At 35.7% G+C, this 20,347-nt stretch overlaps 1 protein-coding gene across 1 annotated transcript in view; it reads right to left on the bottom strand.

Moving 5' to 3' along the window:
* Window positions 1-1,211: 1,211 nt before the first annotated feature.
* LOC120636431 (E3 ubiquitin-protein ligase highwire) overlaps window positions 1,212-20,347 on the bottom strand; it is a 149,254-nt gene continuing 130,118 nt past the window's right edge. The window contains exons 62-74 of the mRNA XM_039907906.1: window positions 14,105-14,275; window positions 13,503-13,616; window positions 12,777-12,865; window positions 12,071-12,278; window positions 11,191-11,363; window positions 10,309-10,498; window positions 8,489-8,782; window positions 7,769-7,954; window positions 6,118-6,225; window positions 5,623-5,820; window positions 4,946-5,104; window positions 3,680-3,788; window positions 1,212-2,352 (exon numbers count right to left, since the gene is read on the bottom strand). Coding sequence (XP_039763840.1) covers window positions 2,231-2,352; window positions 3,680-3,788; window positions 4,946-5,104; window positions 5,623-5,820; window positions 6,118-6,225; window positions 7,769-7,954; window positions 8,489-8,782; window positions 10,309-10,498; window positions 11,191-11,363; window positions 12,071-12,278; window positions 12,777-12,865; window positions 13,503-13,616; window positions 14,105-14,275 — 2,121 coding nt within the window. The 3' untranslated portion in view covers window positions 1,212-2,230. The remainder of the gene's footprint in view (window positions 2,353-3,679; window positions 3,789-4,945; window positions 5,105-5,622; window positions 5,821-6,117; window positions 6,226-7,768; window positions 7,955-8,488; window positions 8,783-10,308; window positions 10,499-11,190; window positions 11,364-12,070; window positions 12,279-12,776; window positions 12,866-13,502; window positions 13,617-14,104; window positions 14,276-20,347) is intronic.

The raw sequence follows: 20,347 nt of genomic DNA, 5'->3' as shown, positions 1-20,347 counted from the left end.
TCGCCTTCAAGTAAACAAAGAAACGGTACCGTACCGGTGGGCCGGTAATAGGTTGATTTGATGTCGATAATGAATACGTTATATAGACGTATGCTTAGTACCCCCTTGCCAAATTACCTTATAGATTTAAACAAGGCGGTTAAGATTTCGTCAAGTCGGTCAAGAGTTTTAAGAAGATTGTTACCAACAATTTATAATGCCCGTTTTCACTAGTGCCAGTAAGGGCAATGCCTAAGTATGTTACGCCTAATTAATAGGCAACTCATTTACCTTTTAAAAATCGATTTTCACAAGGCAACACATAGTCGTGTGTCACTTTGTGTTTGTGTTATCATATTTTTATTTTACGTATGGAAAAAGGTTTTTAAAAACCTAACACGCCTAACGACTTTATATAAGAGTTCGTGAAACGTTTTTTATCTCTAGGAATCACAAAACTCATTTGGCATGCGATTAATGCTTTCCCTAGGATTAGTGAAAACGGTCATAATACGGGTAAGATTAAATAAAGTATAGCAATGCATATTACCTAAACCAGTCAGATTATATGACGCAACTTTCCGGGTTTACATTCTCGGAAAAAATTATAGAAAACTATTCATAAACTATTGTTTATAGAATTGACTCGATTAATTCACACTGTAAATTAAAAATAGGCTAAGATTTCTAAAACACTTTATAAAAACCGATTGCCAGTCATGCGAGATGGAAAAATGATATTATCGCATATCATTGAAACGTTAAATTTGCAACGGTTTTATATAAGTGTCATTCATCTCAAAATGGAAAGATAACTATGCGGTTTGCACGTCCAACAATATTTCAGTTCCTCTCATATTAATTACCGAATATAACTGTTTACTCATACTATTGATATCGATTAAATGTAGACACTTACTTAACTACTTTAATACGTTGCTTAATACTACTACGTTAAATAATAACTGATTGAACTTCTATTGGGATATCGCATGTGCATAACTGTGAATGATCGTTGACAAAAAATAACAACCATTTAAGCATCAGATTGCCTCTGCTATAAATCCATTTTTAAAATTTCAATAAGTAAAAAAGCTTGTAAAAAATCTGTTCGATCATCAATAAAACAGCGTTTGGAGGGTTACTAAATTTTCAAAGAATTTTTACGATTCACAAGTATTGTTTATGTCAATTCCGAGTACTTCAATTCAAGGTTTTTTAAACGTCTTATGTTTGGGAAAGTCAAAGTGACCTTAATGTATTTTTTTTTTAATTTTATACTAACGCAACTATGCATTGAGTATAATCTGTAAGTAACGCAGATAGAAGCGCGCAAATATGTAAGGGGACAGTTTAAAAACCCGTACCCCAAATCAATATCGAGTCAGCATAATGCCGGAATAGTCAGTGTACATATTGGTAACTAGCCGTGACTTACGTATTTTGAATTTAGCCGCAACCGGTACACAAAAGCTTGATATTAAACGGGTCGTTTTTATAATACAATTCATGGGAATATTTAAAAGTTGAAAATTATATGATACCAAAAACGAAACTATACCAAATTCGATATAGAATATTTAACAACAAAGAGTTGCTTAGCAACCAATCACAGGTTGTGATGTGACAATGATGCATTTCATTTCTAGTCATGTCAAGCAAAGCTCGTTACACAATTATTTACATTTTTTTAAGTCTTATTAATCGCAGATGTCTGGGCTCCCTTTTGCCTTAGCTAAGAAAATTTCACTACGCCTCCAAGCCCACTCGAGCCGGGTAAATCAGGGTTGCTCGTCGTAACCAAGGTCGTTAATCGACAAAAATATTCATCATTTTATACTATCTGTAGTAAATTTGACGATTGATCATAAAAAGTCCAAATGTTACAAGTACAATAGTATAGGGTTGTGAGACAAGTAGTAGTAATCAAAGATTTGTAAATTTTATTTCGAGCTATTTTTCTTACTTATTACACACTGGGTGATTAAGTTGATATTTCATAAAACGGTGTTATACTAAAATTTCAATGTTTAACTCCGAAATAGAGAAAAAAATTCAACTTTTGATTATTAGAAATCTGACAACCCTATACATCGTGATTTTTAATTTGTTTACATATATTCCACATCGAGTTTGGCTATAGTAGTAACAGAAATCAAATTGAATGGATATCCATATATCCCCTTTTTTTTTAAATACAATAAAAAAAAGGGGTTTATATTCTTTACTATGTACGACCGTGAAGATGGGCTTAGAAGGCGTGCGCGTGTCGGCATACTCCGCAGCCGAGCGCGAACTCCTCGCCAGTTGGGGGATGCTGCACGTGAAGTGGACACTCATCCGAAGTACCGGGTAGCTGTTCACCCTTGGGACCTATGGGACAAACAAAATTAAGTTCAAACTAAACCCTGATACCACTCATATATCCATGCGAAACCACGGGGTTGAGTATATAAACCTTTACAACATGATACCGAAAATAATATTAGAATTATCTTTGCATAAGTTTAAACAATGTATCGACACATTTAATGCATCGAGGTTACTTCACCATAGATGAATTTCTTACTGACAAGGTTGCTTGGAAGCAAGCCGCTCTCACAAGATAGAAAAATGATTGTTAAATTGTAAAATTATGTTGGAAACGAGCAACTGCAGAGTTTCTTGCCGGCTTTATCTGGGTAGAATCTGCCTTCCGAACCGGTGATTCACTACAAACAGACATAATTTGCATTTCAACAGTATATATATCTGAACTTTTTTATTGAAACTTCGCAACAATCGGGTTAGCTATATAGCAGTGGTTTTGGAACAAAGATAGTTTTTTTTTTATCGCAGGAAACGTTACTTAGGTGCATTTTCCGCAATAAAAGAATGCCTATAGTATATACTTCAGAAAGCTAAATATGCACCATATTAAACTACGATCAGTGTAGTCGTTGCGACGAAAATAGGTAACAGACATACAAACTTTCACACAATTTAGCATATATAAATAAAATGAATATTATAATATAAGTATAGAAGTAAATAAAACATATAACAAAATAGTTAACATTTTTGTGTATTTAAACAGTTTCGAGGGAGGTAAAAAACATACATAGAGACTACAGTTTGTTATCTTTAAGGTTACGATGCATGCGACTTTAAAACTGTCTATCATTTTCTCGTCTGTTCCATTTTTATGAAATGGCACGAGTAAATCTCTCTCTCTCTCTCTTTTTTTCACCAAATTAAATCACGATCAGTGTAGTGGTTGACGAATATAGATATATTCGTCAACCACTACACAGTGAAACAACATTTACACAATTTAACATGTGTAAATAATATGCATATTATAATATAAGTATGGAAGTAAATAAAACATAATTACGAAAAATTTTACTGTTAAATGTGTATTTAAACAGTAACGAGGAAGTAAAAAAACATACAAATGACAATAGTTGGGGCTACGATGCATGCTACTTTAAAATTGTCTATCATAATCTCGTCCTATTTTTATGAAATCACACGAGTAAATTTCTGTCTCTCTCTTTTTTTGTGCCTCATCAATACTGGAGGTTGGCCGTCAGCTCAAACGAAGCGACAGAAGCGACATACAGAGATGCGCCGACATTATGTCTACCCGTTACTCGTTTAAACGTCGTGGCGCGCATCTTAGCCCCACTGGAATAGTCGGAAAGAAGATTATAATTACCAGCTGGACATTGTGGCAAAAGGTGCCTTGGAATGTTAGTGACTCGCTGGAAATCGTCATGGCACGCGTTGCAGAAATGCGATGTGCCGAAGCAGAAGAATACAGCCACCTGGACATAGCAACATAAAAGGCACTTTTGTAACATTCATGATATCAAACACTGCATAGAATCGACGTAAGCATTAGTACTAAGCGCTGATAGCCTAGTGGCTTCAGCTGTCGCCTTCAACTTTTCAGAGTTATGTGCGTTTTTAATTTACGCAATTAAATATCACATGCTTTAACTGTGAAGGAAAAACATCTCAAGACAACCTGCACGCCTGAGAGTCTTCCATAATGCTCTCAATGGTGTGTGGAATCCACCAATTCGCAATTGCGAAGCGTGGTCGACTACGGTCTCAACCCTTCTTATTCTGAGAGGAGATCTGTGCCTTTTATTTCGCCGGCAATGGGTATTTCAGATAAAATACTACTTGTGACATTAGTCGTTAAAGCCCACCGATCTTCATTTTGCACCTTTACAGAGTTATGCCCTAAAACCGTTTTTCTTATGAGACAGAAGGCCAGTGCCTCGAATTGGGGCTTCGGGCGATGATAAATATGTAAATAATTAAATATACTACGAAAATACACACATCGCCGTCTAGCCCCAAAGTAAGCGTAGCTTGTGTTATGGGTACTTAGATGACTGATGAATATTTCTATGAATTATGAATAACATAAATAAATATTTATAGTATACATTTAAACACCTAGACACTGAAAAACGTTCATGTTCATCACACAAACCTTTTACTGCTGTTGGAATCGAACCAACGACCATGGACTTAGAAAGCAGGCTCGCTTTCCACTGTGCCAATTATATAGTGCTAGGCTTTGGTCAAGTATTCATCGAACATTAACAGTTGTTCGACAGTTCATCTCCGTGCATCAACTCTGAACGTGAAACCTTGATGCTCAGGCTAGTTAATTGGACTGTTTCTCCCTTATAAAACTTCATCCCCGGTATAATTCTTCAAGACAATAAAAGGGATCAAGCGCCATCATAGCTTAGGGACTGGTATAGTGATGGCATATCTAATCCCAGATCTCTGCGACTTCACTCGTCGGTCGACGAGCTCACGTCATTAAATGTATAGGTCAAATGATGACGTATACGACTTAAACCAATTAAATAAAACTATTAAATTTTGCATTTTGCAAACAACCAAACACACTTTCGCATTTATAGTATTAGTAAGGATATGAAATTTTCAAAGAACTTACAGAGCAGCAGTATCGGCACTTGTACTCCAAGAAGTCAGAAGCGTGCTTGGGGCAGACACGCGCGCCCGCCACGTCGCTGCACGCACCGCATACAAGTTCTGCGGGCTCCCACACACCGTTGCTCTCCGCTTCACAACGGGCCAGCCCACCAAAGTACGCCTAAAAAAATAACATCTCGTGACTTTATCAAACCCAAACAACTAATTAAACACTCGCACACTTAACACAGATAACACTTTTTCGGTCGGAAAAGATGGTTCGGCAGATTTTCGCGCCGCCCTGTTTATTAATTGTCTCTCTGGCTTCCACAATTGCAATAAAGAAATTCCAAGGAAATTTCAAGTTAAAAACTTAACTGAATCATCATATCGTCATCAATTCAACCAACAGACGTCCACGTGCTGGACATAGGTCTTTTGTAGGGAGTTCCAAATTCCGCGATTTTGTGCCGCTTGGATCCATACCATTCCAGCATCTTGGAACCCCAACGTCCATCCTTATTACGGAATCGGGATATGTTAAATAAAACACAAGTGCGGTGATGTTTAATAAAACTTTCGTGTCTTATAACTTAGACTATGAGCCTGATATCGATGTCAAAAAGTCATCGTTACGAGCAAGTGTGATGTAAACCCGTTTTTAGCTTCCCCGGTATCCATTATTATTGTTATTCTTACCTTTCCACACTTATGGCAAACGTAGTACGCGTATCGCTCCATGGCATATGTGGCAGGATCTGTGTGCGAACGCCCGCGCGTCCCACCGGCTCCTAACCCTTCGTACTCCAGGCGCATCAGTGCCTTTCGCCGTACTTCGTCATGGAGACGCCGTATAGGACCCAGGAGCTCCTCTAGGGTCCAGTGTGTCATGTCATCCTAAGGCATAAACTCATTATAATAGACCTTAATAGGGACAAAATTCCAATAATCTTAATTATAACAACCTCCGATCACGTTCTCATTAAATGTTTGATTCCTCATCGAGTTAAGTTATTCAATTGTGCTGGGTCTTCTCAACATAAACTCGGAAAACAGGTAGAAAAAGATGATTCCACATTAACGATGTATTTGTGTCTGGCAGTCGGTTAGCCAAGGAACTATTTATAAACGTGTCAATATAACAATTGGAGTTTAAATGAGTTTTTATCGTGAATTTTTTCTATGACAACTAACCTTACAAATGGGACATTGCGCAAACGAAAATGTAATTCTTGGTCCAACCCACTTGTTTGCCAAGATTTTCTTACAGCAGTGTAGATGAAAGACATGTCCGCAGTTTAGCTGAAAAATTAAAAAAAAATTACATTAATCACGGAACCCCAAACAAAACGTCGCATATTTAATACATATATTTATAATTACATTGTTATAGGTATTTACAATAGAATAAATAAATAAACTAATTTTAATATTATATTTTTCTATATTTTGATCCGGCTACTCTCTGAAACACCGAGGTTCAACAGGATTATTACTGGAAGGTAGCTGAAATTATATGTTAGTAATATTGTGATTGTTAAATTCCAGAGCGTGGAGGTTGTTTGTGTCAATACCTTGCCATGTCACTAAACCTAGGAAACCCTTAAATCAGATGCCTTATGATTTGAGTGATGCGTAGAGAAATAAATAATAGTTCAAAACATAACTAAAATCATATAGTTATCTTATAGTTAACCAAACTAAAAAATAGGAAATAGATTTTAATAAATTCGAATTAAGAATACTTAGTGTAAAAAGTTCTAACAAATATAAATGAATAATAGTGATAGTAAGAAAAAAATGTTTAATTTAAAAGATTTACAGTTTAAAAAAACGTGTGTGTACTTATGTACACGCGTTAGAAGTTATACTTCTTTGGCGTAACATTATAAAAAATCTTTCAAAAATTTTAACTTTCGCCTTATTCTACGTTTGTTGAAAAACCGACAATATCAATAGCAAAAAGTTATTTAATGCATTGGAAGTTTTATCATATCGCATTATCCTAGTTATCTCATTATCGGACAACCAAGTTTCACTCAACATTAAAATTTTAGATATTTGTACAATTGAATTAATTAAATCACCGGAATGAGCCCGCACACTTGGACAATTGAAAGTGTAAACTGTCTAAACTTTTTTAGTAAAACTAAAATATTGACTTTAACTAACTTCAGGGTGTTGGTTTTTTGTGCGGTGTGCGCGCACATCGTAAAAATTGACTCTCACCATTTTTCCCTAACGCGCCAAAAGAAGTATATATATAATAATTGATCCGCCTGAGTCTCTCCGACACACGGCCGACCATTACCCACAAGCTCCCAAAATACAATAAGATAGACTTGTGAAAATATTGGAGCATTGCATTACCATTTCGTCAAGACCTTGTATGGATTTGTTAGGATTACAAAGGTTTGTTATTAGAGATTAACAGGTTTATTATAAAGAATTTCGTCGGGGCCTTTAGTCAGTCCATAAAATTTTAAGAAAAAACTTTATGACCCAACAAAGTTGAATAATCGGCTGAGCTTACCACTCTAATTTTTAATATAATGCGACACGGGAATTTTTGGAAATTTCAGAATACTTACATCTGTATATGCTCCAAGCCGAAAATAAATTTTGATTTACATCCAGAGCATTTGCAACAGCAAAAAAGTCATAATTTTTTCTTAAAACATTTTTTAGTAGAAAATCGTCTTAAAAACGCGTTCTATAATTTACTTTTCGAAATCGGTTATGGCAGTATTACGATTTAAGCTATCAAATTGCGTTTTATTTAGAATAGAGAATCGGACTAGTTTTCAATTCATTTTAAATTCATAATAGTGCATAATATCATTACCTGTATAGCGGGTGCTGCCTGAAGCGGGTCCGTGAAGCAGATCATGCACATGTCGTCAGCATCCTGGCGAAGAGACTCTGCGCCTGCGCACCCGAACAGACACGGCAAACAGGTGCGCTCGCCACGTACGCCACCACACGCGTGCCCGCAACTCAGTATGCGGGTGCAAGCTTCCCGTCCGTGCTCCTTGAAACAAACGACATAGTCAAAGACAAATATTTCTCTATTCAAAATACTAATAGACATTTTCGATGCGTATATTTCATAAGAAATGTATAAAGTGCGGCCAATTTATCCGCGGTCTACATTTAAATAAATCAATGACAGGCCGTTTGCGCAGTGAATGAGTAAATAAAAAAAGTGTTAAGTAAATAACATTATGTTCTTCTGCAAAAATTAGAATACTTACATTTTAACATACGTCTTCTGTTAAAATTTAGAAAGTAAATATTTGTTTACCTCTAAAATACTAAAATGACCTAACATAACCTAATCCAAATTGTTCATAAACTCAAAACGAAAGCTGCAAGATTCCAAACGTGCTCTACTCTTGTTCGCGTCTGTTTAAGCAGTACATTACTAAAAAAAATAAGAAGTTCGTGCCGAAGTCCCCCGATTTTGATGCCGAAGTCCTAACCTCTAAACTATCACTTTTGACCTTGACCTTGACTTTATCGGTTGAAAATTGAAATATATAAAGCCATTATAGTGATGGCGTACCTGGCATTGATGATCAGCGCATACATTTCCAATGGCGAGTATACCAGAGCTGCCACGTGCGCCGCAGAAGCGGCAAATGCCCACAAGCCCCGCCCCGTCGCCTTCCCCGCCGCCCCCCGCGGTCCCCGATGCACCCGGCAAACTAACAACTCCCGACGCGCCCTCAATCCCGCGGAACTCCACCAGCGCCTTTAGGGTTCGTCGGTCGACCAATAGCAATAACCAGAACAGTTTTGCTCGGCCGCATCCCTCATGGATGTCGATTCGTATAGCGCTTTCTTCTTCTTTGCATATCTAGACAATATTATTTATTGTATTAGTGGCATGTAAACGAAACAAAAGTGTGAAAAATTAAAACATTTTAACTATTAAATTTTACTTCGAACACAGCACAGCACTTCGCAGTGTGTTTAGCCTCGATACAATAACGGCAATTCGAATAAAATAACTTTTTGCATTTGCTATTTTATTCCATTGTCCCAAATAATAATAATATTACTATAGTTCCAAACCATGATTTTATTTTGAGTAACTTAGCTATCGTCACAGATAAAAATAGTTAATTTTGGTTTTACAGTATAATTAAAGCCATCGAATCGAATTTATTTTTACTCTGCCGTTTGTTCGTCATTCGAAAATCATCAGTAGCTTTATTACAAGATTTGCTCGCTCGCAATCGAGGAGTCATTATCGCATATTAAACTCAGTGTCGTAAAATGGATGAAATGTTACTCGTTTAGAGTGATCCTCTACTTCTGAATTTGGTTTTACAAGCGTTCTGTCAACAGCCCGAGCTAAAGAATTGTAGGCAAATTTGAGCTTTAATTGAATGCAAATTAGACCAAATTTAGTCCGATTTCCGAAAACGACTCCTCGATTGTGAACTAGCCAATCTTGTATTAAAACTAAAAATGGACTGCGAACATCCACGACTCGATTCAAATGAAATAATTGAAAGCTATTTTAAAATATTATATTTTGTGTTAATTAAAGTGTCTAATCGGATACGCGCTGTCTAATCGTCGTATACGACAGGCACATAAAAATATCTTATGACACATAACATAAAGAAACTGAGATTATCCGAATAGGAGATTCGGATAATCTCATTTCAATGGAGTCAATGTTGAGTCAGTAATAATTGCGTGCGAAAGCAATTAATATACAAAGATTGCACATGAGGCTTAACACGCTCAGCTTGATGAACACAGGAAAGCACTTTGTAGGACATGTTTCTTGCATTCCCTGCAAAGAATTGCTGTGTTTATAGGCCAATAATTTTCTACTTACCGCAGCCATCTCTAAATTATTACTATAATACAACTTTAACTTTCTCTAACATTTTTTTTGCTTTCCTGGGCAGTTTTTTGTACAATAAATGCAATAAGGTTCTTTCCATTGGCTCACTATCTTCCCATAATTGTAAAAAAAAAAAAAAACAATAAGTGGCTCCTAGATTTAGATTCTGAAAAGACTGAAAATTTACTTTCTATACAAGAATGAAATACCTACCGTACACATACGCGCACACATTCACATACTCATAAAACTACTATTAATAGATAGACTAGATATTAATTATTATGTACTTTTAAATTTTTTAATTATAAGCACAAAGCCTATGTCTTATTGCAACTGTCAACTGGGGAGAGCACTGATAACTATCATACGAGTTCATACTCAGTTTAGTTATCAGGGCCTCTAGCTTATTTTATAGTTAAGCTTTCGTTACCTGTTTACATTGTTTTTTTTAGAAATACAAATTATTTTTATTATCATTATAAAAAAAATAAGGATAGTGTTTTAAAATTTCCTATCACCTGTCGTTGATGATTTCGGGCCACTCGGTTTAGGTGCAAGAAGCGATCGCACTCGGAGCAGAGAGCGCCGCAGGAGCGACACTCTATGACGGCCATCGTGGAGCCGTCATCATGGTTAGTACAATGTGGTCGCGCTTCCACCGCTGAATCGCGGCTACGGGATTCGCGTCCTTCGTTTGACCTGTTCATACTGTTGCAAGAACAACAGCGATTAAGGTATTTACAATAGTATACAAAAATTTAATGAAAAGTTTGAATTGAAATCTTGAAATCATTTGAAATGAAATAAAATTTGCTGAACATGAACTTTCGTAGGGTGTTATTCCAATACAAAACTCCTTCAGATTCTAAGATAAAGAATGTTAATATTAAAGGCGCACTAAAATAACAATAAGTACAGTATACACAAAGTAAAAAATAAGTAATAAACCCTGTTGAAAAAATTTAGTACATTGAATTAATACTTGCCTAGATCTTATGCACTTTCAAATCCCTTTTGGCTTTTTGGATATTCAATCTCAATATAAACGTATAAAATAATTCAAGAACTGTGCAAATTAAATTACGATTATAATTTTTATTGGGTATGTTACAGTAATATAAAATATAACCTAAACTATGCTTTGTCTAATTTAGGATAATAAATTTGGCAGGTGCTCGTAAACTTGCGTTTTCTTATTTATATGGTACAAAGAACTATTTATTACACATGTTTACTGCCAGTCGTGGGGCATGCGAAATTCATAGATGGAAATGATTCATAAAAAAATATCTCTCAATGTTTTGAGATGAAAATGTTCAAAGAAGGGTATTTTGTAATAACACAAAAACTGTAGTAACTTACGAATAAATCCCAAAACAATGCCAAGAGTGTTAACTCACAGTTCAATGTGGTGGTGGTCGCACACGCAGAGAGAAGCAAGTGCGAGCCAAACTGTGGGTGAAGCGATGCATCGCGCTGGGTAGCGATCGCTCTCTTCTATCTGCGCTACCGCACGCACGTACTGTGTGAGTGCAGTTCTCGTCTCTAGGCCCCATGAACTGGACACTTTATCCTGAACACATTGACATTATGCTTAAATAATAATAATAGTAATCTTTACTAAAAGGATATATAAATACAGTTATTAAAATACAAAGAGATAAATTTAAATTAAATTACAATAATATAAAATAATAATAATAGATAACAAAAAAAAATTTAACAGCAGGTGTCATACTTTATGGGTTATCTTTCGGGATTCCTTCGCAAAAACACTAAGGTTTACTTTTTACAAAAAAGTAAGCCAGTGCTTGAAATTAAACAGTCCAGACCCTCTGCATTTGTTAAATACGCTTGTATCGACCGCTCAACTTATCTTAATGAAATTTTGGCTATAGGCTATAGGTTATATTTGATCTCAGGAAAATAAAGGTCTCCTGTGGGATTTTAAAAACTCAAATATTAAGTTCTTACATATAAATTTAATATTTCACAAACTATCAAGTAAAAAAAATGCGTCGAACAAAAGTTGTTAGTTTAAAATGTAAATATAAACAACTACATGTCGAGAGATTTCTGTTATTTTTATTTAACCCTGTATATATAATAGGTACCAATTGTCGTGCTTGCTTCGAATTTTGAATATGGGTCGAATTAAATTTTTTTTGCCGTGTATTCATCTGTAGTATTTTACTTTATCTTATCTTTGGTTTTTGCGAAAATAAAAATAATAATTGATAAGGTGTTGCGTATTTCCACTTATTTCAAACTTATAGTCACCTCGGCCATATCAGTTAGTAGCTTGGCTACTAGCTCTGCATGTTTCTTAGTAGTCTCCCCGCGCATGAACCATGCGGCGGGCGGAGCTGGTGTTACACTACCACCCAAAGTCACTGTGCCAGGGGCCGGCGCGCCAGCTCCCTTCACCTTTACTTGCACGGACAACGCTTTCCCGACGTAACAGACGAGATGATCCAGCAACGTCACACTAAAACGATCAAAAGACAGAGCTTTAAACAAAAGTGCCACTACAGCTGTAATAAATTTTATTACCTTCCATACTTTAAATCTTCTATAAAAGATACTAGAACAGTTAGCTTATTGCCAACGTTTAAACACGCAAGGTCTTCATAATCATAATACCACTCAAACTGATGATATAATGTGGGACTGAATTTCGTAATGGTTTTTTTCGATATCTTCTGCACAAAGGGTTTACTCTAAAGACAGCCACATTCTTAATGCTCGATGCACTGTATCGGTATGAATTTCAGAAAAATAACATTCGTGTTTTAACATCCCTAATTTTACAACAGTTGCATAAATAACTATTATTCAATCTTTCTCAAGCAACTGCCACTGCAAGCTTTCATAATAGTAATATGGTGTCTGCAAAACGCGTCCCTTGATTTGTTAATATATAAAAAAAAAAACTAAAACATAGCCTGATTTCGAATGCAATAAAAAAATGTATTGCCTTTCTTACCGTGTGCTCATGTCTCCATCGTAGTTAAGAGCCGATAACATTTTATGTGGTGGCACTTCCGCAATCATTCGCCGAAGCAAGGAGATTACCTTTAAGAATAAGACATGATTGTAAGATATTCTGCAAGAAAAAATAAAGAGTTCGCCTATTATAGTTTTACCAGGCTTCTATTTTGCTAAACATAGACATTTCTTAACTATCTACTACAGATAACTGCGACTTCAGTGCTCAGTATGACTTTGTTATTCAAGCTGATGTTGTTTTTTACTTCTTTCAGTAGTTATAATAATGAATCTAAATTTAAAACTCGGGTAAAGGAAATAACTTAATGCCCTAATGTAATTATTGGTGTGATTCCTCCATTTTTAACTGCCATGCTATGTGCATCGAGATCACTATTCAGAATGCAAAGTTGCCATGACAAAATACAACGCACGCCAACGTTAAAGCCAAACAATTTATCTGTATTTACATATATCGGCTTTAGCGAATTTTTGGGAAGATCCCTAAGATACGGGTTTTCTTAGTCTAGGGGTCGGATTCCAAAGAATGATTGTTATGCGTTTTACTAATAAAGATTTTCTATTTCTATTTCTTAAGTCACTTTTGTCAACATCGAACAATTGATAGTATATATAATATCAATATGTGAGTACAGAAGATAGTATAAGATCACATATTGATATTATATCTTCCGCGGTTAGCATAGGTATACACTATACATACCTGTCTTTGTACCCGTTCGCTGCCCGTGTGAAGCAAAGCGAGCAAGTCAACGAGGAGCTCAGTTCGCTGCGCGAGGTGTGCACGTCCAACGACGCTTCCACTCAGCGCCAGTAACTGTTGCAGTTAAAGCTTTTTAACACTGCTTGATTACCATCTTCATATTACAGTGAACTTCATAAACGTACATTACTTAGCTATTTCTAATACTTGACAGCTTATCGTGAAACAAAGAAAAAACTAAACTTACTTGTACTAAAGCAATTACGTAGAAGTACAGACTCATCGCATTATCCAAATATAATGTTATAGATTTATAAATTATTAATTTTATGACATCGTAATTGAACTATTCATACGGTCTCAAAAGTACCGGGTAGTAAACTACCATCCGAATAATCAAAAGAAGTAACGGGTACAGTAGTCTCCAAACTTATTAGACGTTCTGAAATTAGCTTTTGCGTAGTTCAATTAAAGTATGGTATAGACGTATACCTTTTAGCCGAAGAATTTATGTTATACCTACCTACTGGTAGGCTTATTTTTAAAATAGGCATGTGTTTCATTAATTTTATTTTATTGTATTTTTCAAATAAATTTCTCACCAGCGATAGCATCTCAAAGCAATAGTTGTCCTGTAGATGACATGTAAGTACAGGGCGGGGTGGCTGGTCGGTGTCGCGGTCATTCGTTTCCGCGCAAAGTAACGACGTCTCCCAGTCATCGCGAACGCGGGATGCTTCGCAACCAATAGCACATACTATGTGTGACATCACCTGAAAAATTTCAACGAGTAAGGGTACTTACCAATAAGCCATTTAAAAAAAATGGCTCATTAGTATACGTTAAAAGAACACCAGTTGGGCGCACAAGATAATTTAGTATTGCAGACTTATCAGTAAGTTTTAATTGAATATAATAAGCGATCGCTAGGATATTTTGCCGTTCCCAGCAAGGTATTATTTACAGAGTAATAAAAATACGACATGAAGGTTCTATATGAGATGGCCTATATATACATATAAACATATATACATATGTAGCTACACATCGTTCGCAGCCTATTAACCTCCCACTTATACGGTACCTGCAAGGTATATATGAATATATACATGCTTTTTTCTATTTCTACTATTCGATGTTTTAGATGTCATAATTAAGTGCCCCGATGGAGTGAAAACCGTATAAGAGGAAGACTGGTGATCGCATGTGGTGGCGTTTTTTGGGAAAGTTAAGTTTGTGTGAATGTTTGCATTCTGGGTTGATGTTGTTGATAACGATATATGCAATCAATGAACGTCAGGGCTGCACAAAGATTAAATATACGGATTATCACACTCCATGCATTTACCTGTGCGGTTTCAATATCGTGGTACCCAACTTCCATCAATCATTGTTGAGCTACATATGCAACTTCAGCTCTTCTAATATTGGGCATTATATTAAGTTTTACCCTGTAGGTATAAATCTGCATCGCTCATATAATAATTATAACTAATTGAAAGAACATAATAAAGAAAGAACTAGCAAATATTGTATTTATTTATTTATTTTATTCAAATCAATTGGTTAACACCAATTAAACTAATTAAATACATATCTAATTCAAATTCAAAACTGAAAAAAAGAAAGAAAAATTATCCACAGTAATCTAGCATAATACTGTGATATGTTTAAATAACGATAGATAATATTAAAAGTTACTGCGTTTGTTGTAGTAATTTACATAATAGTTAAAACAAAGGGAATATAACTAACATTTCTCAATATACTAGAAGCACGAGATAACAATCGAATTCCAAAGGTCCGCAAATACTTGTATGTCACAGTGTGATTTAGTACGACTAAGGTAAAGCATGATACCCCGTGTGTCAAAACGGGACAGAGCAAAAATTGCGTTGACGAAATACCTATAACAAATCAAATTAAACAATTTAAATAAAAAACAAAAAATACCAAATATTCAATAAATACCCCATATTTAGAAAGTTGTGTAAAATGTAATTCGCCATTTTGTTGTTCGGCTTTCTTAAACAGACTTTCACCAACCATAGCTAAGAACACTACCGACCTTTTTAATTCACCATTAAACAAAGAAAAAAAAACTAAATAGAATCGTTCTGGAACCATTAAGATACTGCATAAAAATCTAGTATATTTTTAACTAACATATTTGATAGACTAAAAGGACGCGGTATCTTTTCGGTTTTGCAAACTGTAGGTTTTATTTTGTATGCGCTTTTATATATTAGTTGGTTCTATGTGACCATTAATCGAAACAAAGGAAAAGTCTAGGGGCGTGTGATATTTGCCTGGGCTGACCATGTTTTCCAAGGCGAATGTTGACACTGTGACAGTATTAGCAAGGTTCCTAATCAATACATATTTTTTAACTCACATAGTTCAACATTAGATGTTGAAAAAAGTGAGTTAAAAAATATGGTTTTCTTAAAAAGATCGCAAATTTACATAAAGTTACTAAAATATGTTTGATCTTTCGGGATGTAGTATCAAGGTTTAGATTTCCTTGTATAAAAAATAAATAAATTAGTTAATGACTGATTCGACCTTATTAAATTAATTAATATCATTGCATTCTGACTCATTTGCAATTGGTTTTAAATAAACTACACAAGCGTAGACAGATCAGTTGCTTAGCGTGAAGGCCACCCAAAGGTCGGAGTCTTCTGATACAGGTGTAGTACTACTTCATCTAAAAGAAGGTTCCAAGCTTGCAATCCTGTTAAAACTGTAAAAATAAACTATTGTATTATTTATTATTAGAAACATTTTTTAGATTACTCAATCTATCAACACTCGCAGATCACGCATTTTGATGTCTTGGCGAACAACGATCATAACTCGTCCATAACAGGGTATGCAGCGATGTCTCCCAATAACACTCGACCCGTTGCTGGTTACCTCAGAATCTTTAACTGAATAGTAAAGGAATTTCGGGCGCCGCAACGATGTCCACTGGGGAAAATATTTCTTCTCCAGACTTGTATATCTTAGCGCTGGACATTATTTGACCGCACTTTGTCACGAAAGGGCGGCTGGGGATCAATCTTATGTTTGTGGAAGGTTTCTAAATTGGATTCAAATTTCATTTTAGCCCTAATCGGCTATACATCTTTTTGAGTAACAGGTTTAAGTTTCTGGCTGAAGTATTATAGGATTTGTAGTATTCTATAGTTCCTTCACAGGCGGTGTCTCATTTGAAAACTATGAAGAGTGCAATTCTACGAATGCAATATGCTCGCAATGCTTAGTTGCCGTAGTAGTTAGTTCGGTTCACCAGAATTTTCCAATGTAGCATCCTCTATTTGCCAAAGTGAAATAAGAACTACTCAAACTTATTTTGGTAGGCTATGATAGATGAAGTCGCTTAACTCAGCTGATTTTGAAGCGCCAATATTTCAAATTCTCTAATGCAATATATCATAACACAATATACAACTGTGGTCCTCTTGCGGAATGTAAATTTGGGTCTCGGGGCTTTTTCTGCAGACCTACTGGAAGTTTAACTATTACCTCCATCTTTTTCTTAAGAACATCTACATTTAGGACAAATCATAGATAGATAATATGATAATTCACATTCTAACACGTTTATAGAAACAAACGCTATCACTTCTAACAAGTTACCAGCTTTAAAATGATATACCACACACTGTACAACGTTCAACTTTTTTAAACTTAAGATATTTACACACACACACATATATCATAGTACACTCTCAACACCTGCTAGCAGCAAACCAAACAAATAGCAGCGAACTTTATAAATAATCTTCAGTATCTGCTGCTGCTACTCAAAACCAACCACATTCTGTAATCCCTGGAGGCCCTGCTATTTCTGGGTTCATGGGGGTCTTGAAGCTCTGGAAAATATTCCACAGTCAACCGTAACGCACACACACAAACACTTTGAGGACATAAATCCAACCAATCTGTAAAAAGCGGAGAGCTAGTCGCGTCGGACCGAAGAGCTTTCTTGCAGAGCTCAAAAATCTTAATATCCGGCACTAGCGAGACGGCTACCAACAGTCCCAAGGTGGTTTCGGAATTATCGTCCACAAATCTCTCGTGAACAGCATTGCACAAGTTGAGAGTGTGTCCAGCAGAAAAGCATACCTTATACTCACTTAACCAAACGGTATTCTTTAATTAAACAAGCAGGCGCGTGCACAAGTAGTTTCACAACATTTTCGATCAGAGTAGACATAAAAAAGCAACAAAAGAAAACGACAAATCCTTTGATTATATCTCCATACAGGTTTCACAAAATATTTAGAGTGGTAAGAAATGTTTTATGTACGAATGAAGTGCACGCCTCTGCTGCTTAACTAAAAATGAGTTACGTCATATTTTATTTTAAAAACACGAGGTAATGTACAATTATTCTTTTAGACAGCATCACGTAAAAAGCCCGCTGATGACAGACCTGTGCAAATTTTTTTAACAATGTTTGGCGAATAAGGCGATCACATTTTGATCTGACAATCATACGTAATTTTAATAAATTATACCCCCCCCACTGAGACTGCACAGGGCACTTTTTAAGTGAAGCTCGTTGTAAAGAAATCCAAATTATTCTAAACTTACCACTATGACGCCCAGCAAATCACTTAAGAACTGTTGTTTATGCTTCCATTTAAAAAAAATCAAATGGTTAATAAACTATGATTAATACTTAAACTACAACACTAACACTAACAAAAACTTTTATTTGTGACTTGATTTATTTAAAATAGTAATTTATGAATGGAACATATACCGGATACCTTCTTACATGTTCGATTAAATGAGTACCATGATATGGTACGGTATGGTAAAATGCATCTTGGTATACATCTAGGCAGGACTGAAATAGCTTAATCACGTATACAAAAGGAGGATGAAATTGCCTTTGCCCATGCATATCTGTAATTAGAGTTCAAAAAAGCAAATGCTTTAACGGTGAAAGAAAACATCGTGAGGAAAGTTGCACGCTTGAGAGTTCCAATTTTCTAATGCCTAAGGCTTTGTTATTCTGAGAGAAGACCTGTACCGTATTATTAACCGATAACCAGATTGGTTTCAATATGCACTCATAAATAAGATGTTGGTTATTAATGTTTGATCCTTGTTTGAAACCAATCTGGACGTATCTCTTTGAGTGGTGGACACAGCCAGCAATTCCAATACAAACACATTCCAGCGATATCAATATTTTGCACATATTAAATGTATGCATGTCTGTTGTTTTGGTAAACCATGGTGTTTACCAAAACAGCAGATATGCATTATTATCTTGCAATCACAACGGTAAAAGGAGAAATATGCAACAACGTTCAAAAAACATAAGACCAGGCCAGAAGCTCAGGTAATCAGAGTCTTGCAATATCACTTACTACATGCAATAGGACAAATAGGCATAAGTTTACATCCACAATAGAAGAACTGTCTTTTGCACACTAAGCGGGAGAGGATATGTGAAGATTCGATGTAGCTGCAACCTACTTCGAAAACATTTATAAGTTATATCTATATATAGTTCGTCTGACTGTATGCTGATAGCTCGTACATACAAAAAAAAAATTTGCTCCTTTAAAATTTCTAAGCACCAAACAAGTTATTTACAAAACATTTATTGATAAAATTACTATGGAACAAAGAATTACAGCAATAAAAAATAATGAAAAACCAAGTAAAAAAATTATTCCATCCAATAAAAAACCTTTCACCAAACCAAAAAAAAATTGTATTTCCGATATCTGAAAGCAGTGTCTCCATTATCCGCGCACAAACAAATTTCCATAAAAATCACTCAGCAAGATTGTGTAACACATGTGCATGATTATATCATTACATACCAAGCACTTCCAAGTGTGCTTGCAATTATCCATGCAAAAAGGGGTGCTTTATCAGGGCACATTAATTGGAGCGATAATTAATGCACTTACCCGACAATGAACATTTAATTGGAACCATTAGTTAAGTTTCAATTGTATGATAGGTCTTCTTTTAATTAGGGATACCGTTTACTGTTCAAGATTAATATACAAAATCTACCTATTATTATGAAGTTTAACAATTTTTATAGAGTCTGACATGTGACTTGGAGGGCAGTAGATTTACCTCGAGTCGGTTTTAACAAGATGGCACAATCATATGCTTTTTGTCTACTTTTATCAACGAAATCGCTGTATACGTATACACGTCGCCTTCGGCACGCCCTGACTAGGATGCGAGGTCATGTAGGAGGATATTACAAAAGCCTCCTCCTATTCCTCGAGCACCTCGAGACCACTACAGTGTTGTGATAATGGATTTGAGTTAAAAGTGGGGTAATAGGGTATGTATGGGTGACGGAACCACTGGGGCCAAATATTGGCTAAGGAAAAGGGAGTTAATCATAAAGAGGGTCTTTATGATTAACTCGTTTTTCAAGCAGCCGCCACACAGGAAATTGACCTGGATAGGCCCAGATGGTTCGACGACGAGAAACGAATTTGACTTTAAGAAGCGTTATATATATTCAATGATGTGTCTGAGATTAACAGGATGAAAAACAGGAGCGATCACCGTATGTTAAGAGGCACATTGTATTTCAACATAAAGCTGAAAGGCGTCAATACCTTGCTGAAGAACTACAGACTCGTCTCTACTGAACATGGCTCTACAAGTTTTTCTAAAAAATAATTAAGAATCGTCTCATTAACGGCGACTTGCAAGCTCGGAGTCTAGTCGGTTTCCGTAACAGGTTTAGTACCATACACCACAACATACGCTGCAAAGTAGGCTACACAAAAGACCAATGAGTATGGTTTAGTTTAGCGATTTTGGAATATAAGTAGGCTGAT

Source organism: Pararge aegeria, chromosome Z (assembly GCF_905163445.1).
Source record: "Pararge aegeria chromosome Z, ilParAegt1.1, whole genome shotgun sequence".
NCBI classification, from domain to species: domain Eukaryota; kingdom Metazoa; phylum Arthropoda; class Insecta; order Lepidoptera; family Nymphalidae; genus Pararge; species Pararge aegeria.
This window is presented reverse-complemented; position numbering and strand designations above follow the sequence as displayed.